Source organism: Myodes glareolus, chromosome 1, assembly GCF_982192425.1.
Source record: "Myodes glareolus chromosome 1, mMyoGla1.1, whole genome shotgun sequence".
NCBI classification, from domain to species: Eukaryota; Metazoa; Chordata; class Mammalia; order Rodentia; family Cricetidae; genus Myodes; species Myodes glareolus.
In genome coordinates this window covers 134,071,029-134,086,079 of record NC_142026.1, presented here as the reverse complement: position 1 = coordinate 134,086,079, position 15,051 = coordinate 134,071,029, and the positions used below count along the sequence as shown (strand labels likewise).

Genomic DNA, 15,051 nt, shown 5'->3' with positions numbered 1-15,051 from the left:
TCTTGTAACCCACGCTGGCCTTGAACTCAGAGGGATCTGCCTGCCTCTGCCTCCTGAGTGCTGGGATTAAAGGTGTGCGCCACCACCGCCCAGCTACACACAATTTATAATGAAACAAACTTAAGTATTTGTGTGTGTATGTTTGTATGTGTACATACGTATGTAAGGCACATGTACGTGTGATGATATGTGGGGGCCAGAGGTCTCTCTTGGGTGTCTTCCTCCATCTTTGGATAGGGTCTCTCTGACTCTACAGCTCATCAATTCAGCAAGATAAACTGGCCAGCTGGCCCCAGGGACCATCTTGTCTCTGTTTCCCAGTGCAAGGATTACAAGACACATCACTGACCCTAACTTTTAATATAGGTTCTGGGGGATCAAACTCAGTCCTCACATTGCATGAAAAGCACTTTACTGACTGAGCTGTCCCCACCCTGAGAGCAACACAATGTAAAGCAGAGATGTCCCGTTCAGTTCCGACGCCAGTTGCAAGCTCCCACTCTGCCATGGGTAATGCTCTAGCTGATGGGTCCTGGGGGCTGTGTCCCAGGGAAAGGTTTGCAGAGCACCCCAGCTGAATACTGACCCCATACAGCCTCTCTTGGCTAATCTCCGTGCATGACTTCTCAGCCCACGACTCCCACCTGCAGTGTGTCAGCCAGAAGCGCGCCTTCTTGCTCTTTGCATTAAGTTCCTCAGATGAGTATTTTCCCACTGCTGCTCCCCTCCCCCTTCATCTCCTCCTCCTCTTCCTCCTCAGCTTGTTCACAGCATATTTTAGGAACATACTCCTAGATGATCTTCCCTGACCTCCTCCCACATAAGGCGGAGGGGTAGAGGGTGTTATGGGGCAAAGCGTCAGCACTTTTGAACCCCTTTTCTCCTTTTTTCTCACCCTTTTCTTTTTTTCTTTCTTTTTTTTTTTTTAGTCTTGCCTTTTCAAATTTGCTTATAATTGCTTGTAGTTGCTTATCTGACTCTTTTAACTTAGAAAGGTCCGGGTATAACTCTCCCCACTCCTGATGATTTCTTTTACTGTTTGTCTTTTTTGACTTTTTTGATCTTTACTCTTGTAACATTTTTAGCGCTGCCTGTCCAATTTTTATCACTTTACTGTAACGCTGATCCTCCAGACAGCCTCTAACTAACTTTTAAATTGGTTTGATCTCTCCCTTAAGGATCCAAACTGTCCTTGTCCTCGTTCATTTTTCATAACTTTATTAGGTAAATTAATATAAGGTAGCAGTAATAGTTGAGCAATTCTTTGTCCCTTGTGGATCTGAATAGTTTCAGATAATGGTTTCACCATGACCTTAATGTCATTTTCTGTGTCTGCATCTATGACACCTGGCACAACTTCAAAATTCTTTTGATAGTTGGAACTTCTTCCTATAATAAGTCCCATAGTTTGTGGCAACAATGTTCCTTTTATTGATGTGGGTACTAAGGCAATGCCATCCCATTTAGAAAGGATCATATTCTTTGAGCTAGCCAAATCAAGGCCAGCGTTACCTGGTGTCGCTCTAGGCAACTCATGTATGAGAAACTCTGGAGCATCAGGATTTAAAGTTCCTGGCTCTGATTTCTTAACTGATTTCTCCTTTCCCTTAAGGATCCCTTGCTTAAATGTAAAGTCTAGGTCTCTCCCTTCTTCTCCCATAATGACATCGAGAGACTCCCTGAAACAGCAAGCCAGGGTGCAATGGCATCACGTTTATTTAAAAGTTTCTTTTAAGTATTTTGTCTTATCTCTAGATTCTTTAAGCATAGTAGCTCATTAAGAGCCTAAAAATTTGAGTGCAATTGATTAGCACCCATGTTTAATTTATATTTCTTTTACTTTCGTTTTGTCAACTTGTGAAACTGCTTTTTACTCACTCCTTATTTATGGAATGGGCAATAAATCTCCCGCTTTGATAGCGGCTGCTCCCACTTCACTTCCAGGGAAAGCAATTAACCCCCCACTTTGCCGCGGTTGCCTTCTCTCTATTTTTAAAGAGAGCTATTAATGAATCCTGCTGTAACAGCAGACACTTTTCTTTTATTTATAGGAAAAGCAATTATTCATTCCTACTTTAGTTGTAGGATTCCCATTTACCTGAGAACTATTTACCCCTGCTTTGGTCACAGGATTCCCAGCTTACCTGAGGACTATTTCCCCTGCTGTAGTCCATGGTCTGGACCAGGTCCTGGCAGCAGATGTTGCACTGGGGGTCATCTTACCCAGTGGTCAGCATCATTGTTGTTATTCAGGTGGAGACATCATGGTGTCCCATAATCTTCTCTGTAGACCTTGGGTCACTGTTAGGATCTCAGAGTCTCTGTCTAATATAAGCCTTTCAAACTTTATTTTAAATAACATTTTGTATAGATTTTTGAAGCATTTAGGGCTGTACAGGTATCTCTGATTAGGCAAACTTTATTATTTTTATTAACTTATATTTTTAACAAACCAAAAATATATACCATATTTTTGTTAGAGTAAACCTGTAAATTAATCATTTTTAGCAAAGACAATGAGGCTAAAACCTAAACATTAACAATATGAAACATTTTATAAGCATTTGTGTTTTATTTTTAAGACATAAAAATTCTCAAAAATTGTATGAGTCAGAACATTTGAATATTTTACTGCAAAGAATAACTGTCAAGATATTAGAAAGTCTTTACATAGAAAAAAGACGAATCTTAACTATAATTTCTTTGCTGAATGTGGAGAAAGCATTATTTATTTTAGTATAAACAATTAATCAATGACTATATTATTAAAGAAAAATATACCCAAATCAATATTTGTTCAGGAAGTTTTTGGCAAAATATGGCAAAATCATATGATGTTCATAGGACAGAGTTTTTGAGACCCTCATTCTGTTGAGTATACTCACCTCATATATTTTAATATCACAAAGCTACACAAGCATGCATAAAAGAAATAACCATGACCCTTTCACAAAATCTTTTAAAACCAGAATTGGCCATTAAACATTCAGATATAAGAAATTACAGCAAACTTCTTTTTGGCCTCTTGTTACCTTTTATGACATTTTATATACCTTTTGTAATTTTTAGGTTTGACTCCTTTCTCAATCTTTGTTTCATTGATTAAGCCAGACACTTTTAGACAAACCCCTTTTATTATTTTTATTTATTATTGTTATTATTTTAGCCTTTTTGCCCTTTTTAGTTTTTAGATAATATGGAAGCCTAATGCATCTTTAACATTTATTCTAAAATTAATGTTTTTTAAAGTTACAGGTTGGTATAATTTAAAACTTTTTATAAGCAGTATTAGGACAGGAAAGAGTTAAGAGAAGAAACTGCTGGCCAGCGGAAGAAACCTTGAGTGTTATCACAGTGAAGAACTTGGCTCAGAAAAGAAAAGAGGCACAGAAAGTGTCCTTAGCTGCTAATGCCTTTTTAAATTCCCTGTTAACTTTTCTCTGATCATAATTTTAAACCTTTTTGTTTTATGTTTGTCTGGTTTTTATTTCTATTTTTATGTTTATTTTTTTATTCTTATCTAAGAGCATTCCATCTTGGATTTACATTCATTCTTCCAGTGCTTTCCCTTTTTGCACAGGGGACAAAGTTCGGGAGTTTCTCTTTGCCCTGTTCCCCTGGGCCTCCTACAGTCTTTCTGCATGTGCCCAGGTTTCCCACAATTATAACAAGTGAGAGATGAGGAGTCTCTTATACCTCCTCCATATGTCTTTTTAACATTGGCACTGAATTTCCAACCCTTCATTGCTGCAGCATAAGCCATTCCTTGAACTAATGCTGATGAGGCATCTCTCATAGATTGCCCCATGGTTCCTCAGATTTCTTATGCTTGATCGATAATCCTTTACCGACGAGACTGCAGATCTCTGGTAAGAGCTGTTCCTGAAAACTAATAAAAGGAAAAAGAAAGAAAAGAGAAAGATTACCTGTCCTTCAAGTCCCTGTTCAGGCGCCATCTGCTACGGACCGGCTCAGGGGAGCCACTCAGACCGTGGGGGAATCAGGGCGAAGGCACAGGAGAAATCAGGATACAGCGAGGAAAGTGACAAACAGACCATTCTCAATGTATTTGAGACATGCTGTTGTGCTTTACTTATTCAGTGCAAGGTTTTTATATTATTACAAACAAAGAACTTGGCAAAGGCATACATCATCAGATCATAAAATAGAAAAGAACAGCATAAAACAGTTTCACAAAGAGAATCTTTAAAGATGCTTTGGCATGAGTACAAGGACTTTTGCTTCCTCACATTCTGTAAAGTTACCTTTTTTTCTTGTTATTAGAGAGACCATTGTTCTTGAGTTAGGCCACCTTTATTAGCTTGTACCAGGTGGCTGACTGGGCTCAGCTAAGTGACCTTGTGTGTCTGGGTGAGAAAAAAGAAGGCTACTATCTTTCTGGGAAAACTTTCTGCTAGGAAACTTTAAAGACATGATTTCAAACTTGTCTGAAACTCATTTTATACCATTAATCTCAACTCCCTTTCCTTCCCGACTCTCAGGGTCAGATGTTAGCCTAGGTTTTCTGGCCATAAGGAAGGTTGCATAGGCCTCCTGTTAAGTTGCACGTAAATGCCTAATGCTGTTTTCCTGTAGAAGGTTTCTAAGGTTTTTCCTGCTAAGATTAACTCCTTTTATTTCACAACATCAAGGAATTGTCCTAATGATGATTTTGGCAATTCCCAGAACTGGCTACTTTTTTAAGGCTTTAATTAATAGTGGAGCAGAATTCAAAAATGTCCTCAGCAGTCTTGTTTATATCTGCAACTGTCTGGAATAGTCTGATCTGTTAGCAATATGCAAGGATCACAAAGAACACACAGACAAGGGAAAAAGACAGACATATAGCACCAAGTACAGTCAGGTCGAGTCAGTACAAATGGCGACTCAGGTGGCATTACACCACAACTGATTGCCAAGGGACAGCCCGGAACTCAACTCCGTGGAGCGCGAATCCCAATCCTCCGGCAATATTTGCCTGCCTAGTCAGCATTTCTGCTACACTGGCGAGACAGCCGTGGATATAGCAAGAGTTCTCTTTCTCTTTCTCTTCATCGAGGCGACCAGGCCAATATGCAGATCTTCGTGAAGACCCTGATGAGCAAGACCATCACTCTCGAGGTCGAGTCTGGAGGCACCGTCCAAGGCCACACCTGACCAGCACAGGCTGACATTCGCTGGCTAGCAGCTGGAGGATGGCCGCAACCTGTCTGACTACAAGACCCAGAAACAGTGAGAAGGTAACTTGTATTTTTAATTCAGTGTCTGGCGTGGCAAGGCGTTGATGTCTTTTCTCTTTAGTATATATGATGACACCTTTGTTCAAGTGTATCACGTAACTTGACTCTATTATTTCTTCTTCTTCCTGAATGGTACCCATTCTTTTCCCATGTCATTTATATATGTGATTACACGTACGACTTATCTATAAATTGAGGTCCCCACATGCCAGAGAAAACGTGGTATTTGTCATTTCTTTGGGGGCCTGTTTTGTTTCGCTCAGCTTTTTATCTCATTTTCCTGAAAATAACATAATTTCACTCTTGCTTATGGCCAAATATACCCCACTGAATATATACGCATTTCTTTTATCCATCCATCCATCAGTTTCTGGTTCCATGATGAGGCTATTGTGAGAAATGCCACAGTTAACTTGGAGGGACAGGAGTCTCTGTGCCATGACGACTGAGACCCCTTCAGGTCTATTCCCAGAAGTGGGAGAGCTGGATTATATGGTAGCTTTCTTTTTAGTTTTTTTTTAACTGATTTCCTGGTTCACACAGTGCTGCTACATCCATGCTAGTACTTGATTTATTCACTTACTTATTTTTGAAGCTTCAGATAATTTGTTAGAGTTTAAAAGGAAAGTCCCATAGCCAGGCAGTGGCGGCACACCTTTTATTCCAGGACTTGGGAAGAGAGGCAGGGGGATCTCAGTGAGTTCAAGGCCAGCCTGATCTACAAAGTGATTTCCAGGACAGCCAAGATTGTTGGACAGAGAAACCCTGTCTTGAAAAACAAAACAAACAAGGAATAAAATAACAGGAAAGGAAAATTCCAGGGCAGGTGAGCTGTCCATCTCCAAGCTGCCCAGAAGAGAAGAACGGAGAAGTTCTGGCGGAGGTAAGTCGTGTGGTACCAGGTTGTCACACAGTGGAGGAGGCACTCTGGGAAAAGAACACAAGAGCCCGAAGCATCCGTTGGGTAGTTTAAAAGCACTCTTAAGCTCTAGTCAGTATCTGAGAGAAAAAACTGAAGGGAAGGAAAAGAAAGAATAGCTGCCTTTTGCTGAGCCAGGACCCAGAGGCGCAAGCAGATCCAGATGGACCTCGTGGAGACTCGGTTTCTCGGGACTGTGGTCGTGGTTGATTTTAGTATAGCCATCCTTTCAAATTAAGATAAATAGCCATTCTGGCGCAGGTGAGATGGAATCTCAGTGTGGTTTTGGTTTGCAGTTTCCTGATGGCCGAGAATCTTGAGCATTTTCTTGGTGTATTTATTTGCTATGGTGAGATTTAATCTGTTTATTTCATTCACCCATTTATTGATGGACTATTGGAGGCTGGCGTTCAACTTCTGGGGTTCTTTATATACTTTAGATAGCAATCCCTGTCAGATGTGTGACTCACAAAGATCTCCCCCATTCTGTGGCTCCCTTTTCACCGATCACTTCCTTTGAAGAGCAGAAACTTTTTAATTTATGCAAAATTTCAATCTTAATTTCCTGAACTATTGGAGTTCTTTCCAAAAGTCTTCCTCCTATGCCTATATCTTAAACTGTTTCTCCCGAGTTTTCCTTTAGTACTTTCAGATCTAACCTGAAGGCCTTTGATCCATTTTTCAAAGTTATTTTCACTTGAGGTGAGTGATATGGATCTAGTTTTGTTCTTCTATACAGGGATATCTAGTTTTCCCAGTATTTCCCACTTATTAAAGAGATTGTCTTTTCTCCAATGGTTGCTTTTCCTCCTTTGCTAAAAGCATTAGGAAGCTGAACTGCGGTCAGTGTATTCTCGAGCCTTTGATTTTATTCACTGTGTGTCTGTGCAGGTCCTGTGCTGCTCTTCTGTGACTGTGTAGGAGAACTTTAACTTAGCCATTGCCACACCTCCAGAGTGGTCCTTTTGTTCAGTATTGCTTCGGCTATGTTTTCTTTTCTTCCAGAGAAATTTAGATTTTTTTTTCTACTTCTGTGGCAAACACTGTTGGGATTTTGATGGAGATTTCATTCATCTATAGATCACCTTCATTATTAGTATAGCCATTTTCACAATATTAATTCTGTAAACTCATGAGCATGAGAGATCCTTTCACCTTGGGTCTACAATTTAAAGAAATTGTTTTAAAATTCTCCTTCCATGCTAGCAAAGTCAGCATCGCTGCTCTTCACAGGAAAGACTGGGACAGAGGGCAGTGTCTTTGGAAAAGTTAGCTTCTTTCTCAAGGACTCTAGTTAGACCCTAATGAATCATCCAGATTCTGTGGTCTCAGTAGTAATCCAAGTGACAGACACCAACCTTGAGCCTGAGTGTAGACAAAGGGTCACTGAAGGATCCAATGGAGCCTGACCCTGAGGCATCTATCATCTATCTATCTGTCTGTCAGTCTGTCTGTCTGTCTGTCTATCTATTATCTATCTATCTATCTATCATCTACCTATCAACCATCTATCTATCTATCAATCTATTATTTATTTATTTATTTTTGAGATAGGGTTTCTCTGTAGCTTTGGAGTCTGTCTTGGAACTAGCTCTTGTAGACCAGGCTGGCCTCGAACTCACAGAGATCCGCCTGCCTCTGCTGGGATTAAATACGTGTGCAACCGCTGCTCGGTGACTCTGAGCAGTGACCCTTAAAACCAGTTGTTCCCAGGGATTCCAACAGCTGGCTTCGGGGAAGTCAGGAGTGTCCCTTCGGTTTTAAGTGCATGGTAAAAACAGAACACACGCCAAAGTCAAAGCTTCAAGCCTCCAGTACATGCAAGCAGGTGCTAACACCTCATTTCAAGTGGGGGAACTGTGGACGAGCTCAAAACATCTCCTCGTCGCCCTGGGTACAAGTAGGCGCCTAGTTTAATCTGGTTAAGAAAGCTAGGAAGTGGACAGCATTTTACAAAATGTTGAGTGCAAAACGTTTTAAAAAGTGGTTCTTAAAAGGAAAAAACTCGCATTGATCGTATATGGAAATCCTAACGTCTGCAAACTACCGTTCTGATAGCTGGGAGAATCCTGAACCTAGATCCCCAAGGGGAAGCAACCAACGCGCAGTACTGGTACTGTCCCGACATTTTACAATTTGTTCCTAGTTGTTCGGACTTATTTGAAAGTTTCAGTCAACTTCTACAGTGCTAGCGGGAGGGAGGGCCAGGACCGTGCTTTTCGTCTTAGACTGGCTTTTGTGCCTTTGTTTGGTTTGGGTTGCCACAGTTTAGAGAGTGGTTAGGGGACAGTTTCTTTGGCAACCACCTCAAGACGACTGAGAGTCACGCCCTGCTACTTGGAAACATAGGAGGAGCAGGAGGCGGGGTCCGAGCGGAGGGCAGAGTCACTTGTGGGCGGGGCGATAGGCGGTGTCCCCCTAGTGGGAGGGGCCTGGCCTTAGAGCGTGGGTGGCTATTGGTAGTGGTCAGGATCCCTGGCGCGGGGGCGGAGGAGTGGGCGGGGCCTAGGTGCGCCTGCGCATTCCATTCTACTTGGCGGCGGAGGAGACGCGGTAGAGGAAAGATGGAAGACTTCCAGGCTTCCGAAGAGGTAACGCCGGGATGGGCCACGGGAGGGTGGTGGCCGAGATCCAGGCGTGGCGCGGCCCAACCTGGGAAGCCGCAGCTACTTCTGTCCACGGCCACCCGGCCCGAGGCTGATGAGCCTGGGTGGCGGTTCCCAGCGGGCCACTCCGAGTCTTTCCCGCGTGGGCGGTGCCCGTGCGGGCTGGTGGACTCCGTAGGGCTCTCGTCCTCCGCCGGGAGGATGACATCATCCGCCCCTTTAGTGCTGCTGCAGACCCCAACCGGGACCGGCTTGGGAAAGTAGGGGTCCTGCCGTGGCATGGCCTGATGACACGGGTGCACAGGGCCTGCTCCCGGTCCCTGCAGTCGGGGTCTGCTGTCCTACCAAGTGCAGACGTGCAAACAGAACCTGCCTTTGTCTCCGTGCCGCACCTTGTCCTTCAGTGCGGCGCTCCCCACCACCACGGGGTACATTTCATTTCAGTTTAAGATAGTAATGAGATCGCTCAATCCTGGGGTAGGGGGGAGAATGCAAGCCCCAGAGTGCCCTAGACACTTTATTGGATGTGTTGTCAAAATGGCTTTTCCTTCGTTCTGACTTATTCAGGAAACAGCTTGAATGGACGCCCCAGTTATAGTTGCTCGTTTTTTCTTCCTGAATGATCTTTTTTAAAGCTCATTAAAGTCTCATGTATTACGCAGTTTGCCAAAAAAAAAAACCCTACCATTTCCTCTTTTGACATTTCTAAAACGTAGTTCAACTAAGGATATTCTGAGGGAAGAATAGGGCAGTTGCATTTATCGGAGACTTTCAGTTTTGGTCTCATTTCTCGACACAAACTTTATGGCAGTATCATTCTGTGTTTGAATGCTGGTGGAAACCAACTGAGTAATCTCAAGCCACGATTCGGATGCAGCTGGCAAAGGGGCTGGCTTGCCCAGATAGCAAACTGACAGAAGGCTAAAAATTGACTTGTGTTGTAGTCTCGACTAGTCGAACTTTATAAAAAGGAAATGGCCCATGTGGAGAGAAAGCCCCTAAAACTGCATTGTAGTTCCAGTTTGTACACGTGAACTGGCTAGCCGATGGCATCTGCTAAGAGATGTCTGGGCAGAGCAATCTGAGTTTTACATGGGATGTTAGCGGCAGGAGGATGGATGCTCACTCTTATTTACCCAGCAGCCTTTTCTGCCTGCTCCAACTCTTTCTTGTAGCAGCTGGCACTGCCCGCTGGCTTCCATACACTTTGTCTTCTTTCTCCTGCTCTAGCTGTGTGGAAAGCTGCAGAAGGGACTTTGCTTTGTGGTTTAGGATCACTGTAGTTACTCAGGAAGATTCTTCCAACTGACTCTCTAAGACACCACATTTGCACTAGTTTAGTGATTCGGTTTTGTTTCCAAATGTTAGACTTTGGGAGTCTAACAAGTGAGCTGACTTTGGGTCATCAACTCTTGTTCCTCCTGAAGAGAAAGGGTATTACTCAATACTAGAACAGGGCAGGGCCCACGGTGGTCAGCAGCCAGGAAGTGTCTTCAACAAAACAGGACTGGCTGCCTTTCTACCAGGAAGGCAGAGGCCTCGGAGCTGCCAGTGCTAAGGATGTCCCAGAACTTGGAATAGTTTGTTCTCAAACGAGCAGCTCCCAGGCAGGCTAGTGTCTGGCTGATGTCATTTTCAGGACACCCTTACACCCATTCAGATCCACTATTGTGTTAGGAGGAGACTAAGAGAACTCCTTCAGACCCTGTTTTACCGATGGCCCACAGGGTAGAGAAATATGACACACACCAGCCTCTTACACGTTAAAGGTCCTAATCCGTTTACCTCAGGGAAGAGAATGTCCTGTCTCTAAAATGGTTACGTTTCTTCAGCTAGTTTGAAGTCGAGTAACCTATAATACAGCGCCTGCACTGGTTAATGGTCCCAACAGCCAGCTGCAAGGGAAGGAGAGAAAGGATTCTCGTGGGAAGTGAAGCTTGGGTTGCAGTGGGATTTTAACAGGGTTTACCTGTGCTTCAGCCCTGCAGAGCAGGGATCCTGTGGCACCCAGCTGCTTCGCGTCTCCGGGCTCTGAGCAGTGCAGCCCTCTGCCTGGTCAGCAGCCGGATTTCTGAGTCACGTTCATTGTCTCACTGTGTTTATTGATGCTGTGGAGAAAGAGGTTTTAAACCAAACTTATCTAAGTTTTCTTCCTTAACAGACTGCATTTGTTGTGGATGAAGTGAGCAACATTGTGAAGGAGGTAAGTGGAAGCATGCCTGTCTTTCAAGTGTTTGATTGATGACTGTGTCTTAGGGTTACCATAGCCGTGATGAAACACCATGACCGAAGCAGCTAAGCAGCTCGCGCAGGGAAGGGTTTACTCGACTTACCCTTCCCCGTCACTGTGCATCACTGAAGGAAGTCAGGACAGAACTCACTCAGGGCAGGAACCTGGAGGCAGGAGCTGATGCAGAGACCATGGAGGGGAGCTGCTTCCTGGCTTGCTCTCCATGGCTTGCTCAGCCTACTTTCTTAGAGAATGCAGGACCACCTGCCCAGGGATGGCATCACCCACAATGGGCTGGGCTCTCCCTCTTCATTCACTAATGAAGAAAATACCCTACAGGCTTACCTACAGCCTGGTCTTATGGAGGCATTTTCTCAATTGAGGTTCCCTCCTCTCAGTTGACTTTAGCTTGTATCAAGTTGATATAAAACTAGCCAGCATATGTTACCCTCATATGTATGAGGGTAACACTATATGAATTAAAATGAGGAAAATCTCAACAGCTCTTGAGCCTGTGTTTTGGCTTTTCAAACATGTTTACTTATATATGTAAAACTTACTCTCATATACAAATTATGTATACTGAGTCAGGAAATCTCACATGGCATTAGATGATGTCAAGGCAGAGTCTGTACCCTTGCAGCATGGAGGATTCACGACACCCACATGGATAAATGTCTCCAGTGTCTGATGAAAAAGAGCAGCAGCAGAGAAAATGTAACAACTTCATAGCTCAGGACCTGGTGATACAGCTGGGGGATGCATTGTTGATAGGAATCTTAGTACCTCCCTTAACGAGGATGACAGACAAAAGGAATTGGACCACTGTGATAGGGTAACACACAAGAGCAGTGTTAAGGGAGGAAGGTTGTTTTGGCTCACAGTTGGAAGGGATCCAGTCCATCATAGCGGCAGAGTGTGCAGACTGCTCACCATGCGTCTTTGTCTAGTTTAGGTTATCCTAGTTCCTGGATGTGGGCAGCCCCATTCCACAGGCCGGGGTCCCAATCCGAAGAGAAGGGAGAAAGCATGTTGAGCGCCAGCATTCACTGCCTGCTGCTTTCTGACGGCAGACTAATGTGATCAGCTGCCTCGGGCCCCTGCTGCCATGATGTTCCCACCATCATGACTGGGAGCTAGAATTAACCCCTCTTGTTTTTGCCAAGTGCCATTTGAGGTCCTTCAAAGTAATTTTGGGTTGACTGCCGCACAGGGTTATTGATGTCCATTACTGAGTTGTGCCAGCATTAAAGAATCACTATGTTGTAAGAAGTATCCAAAACCAAAGTGACATCTCTTTTATGTACAGTGTTGAGCATTGGGTGCGATTTTTCTGGTGCTTTGCAGGGAGCGTAAGTTTGCCTTTTATTGTTTCTTCAGTGTAGTGTTTCCTGTGGAACAGGTGGGAGGTGGAAAGTGGTAGATTAAACCAGAGCTGGGGAAACTAGAGTGGGCTTGTTGGGGGTGACTTCTGCCTCTTGTTTTCTGCATCCACTGGGACTCAGGTCCCAGGCCACAGGTGGTTGAAAGCACACATTAGCGGTCCATAGGGAAGTGTGAGGTGACACAGCCTTATTGCCCTGGCAGTAGGCTTGTCCTGCCCTCAGGCTGTTTAAAAGTAGTGTGTGTGCGGGGGTGACTCCAAAACTAGAAGTTTCCTTTCTCCCTTGAAACTGAATTCCACAGTGCATAGAGGGCTGCCCTTCCTCCTGGGCAGTATTTGCATCTGGCAGTACCCTGACTAAAGCAGGACCACTGGTCCTCAGCCCACGGTGTGTTCTCAGCCTAGAGTGGGCGTTGTGTCAGCGTGACTGGTGAGAGCCCCAAGCCTGCAGCTGCAAGTCATGGCCTCTCTGATGTCGGCTTTCATCCTGAGGCAGCCAGTTGCTGCACTTGGCCTGCGGTGTCCGACCCTGCTCCTTCACCATTGTGCAGTGAGGGCCCCCGAGCTGTGTCTGAAGACAAGTCCTGGCCCTTTAGTGAATGTTCTTTAGTCTGTCAGGAAATCTTCATTTTTCTGGCTTCCGGTAGATTAGAAGAGGTGGGGAGGGAGCTACTTGGAGCTGCACTGGCGTCTGGGAGTAGGGCTACTGGGGAAAGACCCAAGGGGTCACTGGATGGGAAGAGGGATAGGGCAGTGAGGACATTCTCCAGAAGCGCTGGAACATGGGGGATGTGAAAGCCTGGGCAGTGTGTGGTGCGGTGACCTAACCCATAAAATGAGGGCGAAAAGCATTAGACTGGAAGCCTGGACCGGTTGTATATTGCCAGCTGTACAGCCAGTAAAATGTCATCTAACATACACTACTAAATTGCATATTTTATGGTTTGATTAAAAATGTCTGGTATACTTTATAGAGAAGTTGGTAAAATAAAATGTTTTTCAACCTCTATAAGAAAACGTGTTGCTTATCTCCGGATATTAACAGTAGCGTGAACAGTCAATCCATTTGTTTAGTCAAAATGTTGAACACGTTTGACAGATTCTGTAAAACACAGATCTTCAGCCAATGTAAACATAACTGGAACGCAGTGTGATGCTGCTGAAGGAAGCCATGCATGCGAAGGAGCCCAAGATTCAGCGTTAGCACACATCTTCCCTGAGCCTGTCTTTAGCTGCTAGGTGGCCCGCGGGCCATTTCAGTTGCCTGGAGGCTGTGGCATCTGGGTTCCCTCCGTGACCTCTTGTGCCTCTTTCCCTAGGCTATAGAAAGTGCCATCGGTGGTAATGCCTACCAGCACAGCAAAGTCAATCAGTGGACCACAAATGTTGTGGAGCAGACTCTGAGCCAACTCACCAAGCTGGGGAAGCCATTTAAATACATCGGTAATGGATCTTCTTCTTGTGTGTTTTGATACCAGTCTTTAAATACTGATCAGAGGTGTAGTGATTTGTTGCCTAAGCTCAAAGAAAGTTCCTTTCAGGACCAGGTCTCTTGTGTAGTGAATGAACCCCGCACTTCTTCCATCAGGCTGATACCACTGTTACAGGACTTCTGCCAAACAGGCATCTACAGAATTTCTGATCAGACACTTTTAGAACATGTTAAGATAAAGGAAATATAGATAGGTAATATCTATAATTTAGGAACATCAGCTGTGTGATATACCTACACTTAAAGCAGGCAAAATGAACTTATGTTGCCAAGGTTTCTAACAGAAGTTTGTTTAATTTAAGTGACCTGTGTAATCATGCAGAAGAATGGAGCTGGGTTACACACCGCAAGTTCCTGCTTCTGGGACAGCTCTACTGACGGTAGGATTTTCACCCTCTTAGGAAATGTTGTTATGCCCACTGCTCTTCAACTTTCCCATGGCTGTGGTCCAGAGCACACTGTGAAGTGTGCACTTAGTTGTCTCACATTCATTCTCCAGTGCATCTCTGTAAAAGTTACCATTGCCTGGCATAGTGGTGCACACCTTTAATCCCAGATCTAGAGAGGCAGAGGTAAGCACATCTCTTGAGAGTTTGAGGCCACCCTGGATTGCATAGTGAGCCCCTATCCAAACATCCTGTAGACATTGCCCATTTATCTGTATTTAAATGAAGTCACTTTCTGTGTCTGTGGGAGGCAAGCCCTCCAGCCTGCATCTCCTGGGCCTCCTCATCTCCCGTGCCTGTCTGTCTTCCCTGCAGGGAGCTGCACAGTCCGATGGGAGAACAAGACCATGTACTGTATCGTCAGCGCCTTCGGGCTGTCCATCTGACCTCCTCGCCAGCCTGCCGCCTCCGTGGCTCAACATTTCTCTTTCATCTTAACCACCAGCTAGGGATTGGGTGAACGTCTTCCTCCTCTTTGTGTTTTGTGGCACTCGAAACATAGAGAAAAAAACCAAATGACTCCACAATCACAGGAACCAACGGTGTCAGGCAGAGGAGCAGTCAGCTGTCACCGGAGGCTGGTAGCACCGCTTGTCTTAACTCTGTCTTTTCAAAGGTGCTAAAAACCGAAGTCTGCTAGGGGGAATCTTTCTCTACTGTCTGAAATGATTCAGATACACTAATTTTCCATACTTTATACTTTTGTTAGAATAATAAATTATTCAAAATTAAAA

General features: G+C 44.4%; 1 protein-coding gene across 2 annotated transcripts; it reads left to right on the top strand.

The window, feature by feature from the left end:
• Nucleotides 1-8,656: 8,656 nt before the first annotated feature.
• On the top strand, nt 8,657-15,051 carry Dynlt1 (dynein light chain Tctex-type 1). 2 transcript variants are annotated; one of them, XM_048420527.3, is made up of 5 exons: nt 8,657-8,750; nt 10,927-10,968; nt 13,699-13,822; nt 14,174-14,251; nt 14,633-15,051. In XM_048420527.3, the coding sequence occupies exons 1-5, from the start codon at nt 8,724-8,726 to the stop codon at nt 14,701-14,703; spliced, it is 342 nt and encodes a 113-aa protein (XP_048276484.1). In that variant the 5' UTR covers nt 8,657-8,723; the 3' UTR covers nt 14,704-15,051. The 2 variants fall into 2 exon arrangements, with proteins under 2 accessions (XP_048276484.1, XP_048276492.1); XM_048420535.3 differs by lacking the exon at nt 14,633-15,051 and having other exon boundaries at nt 14,194-14,249.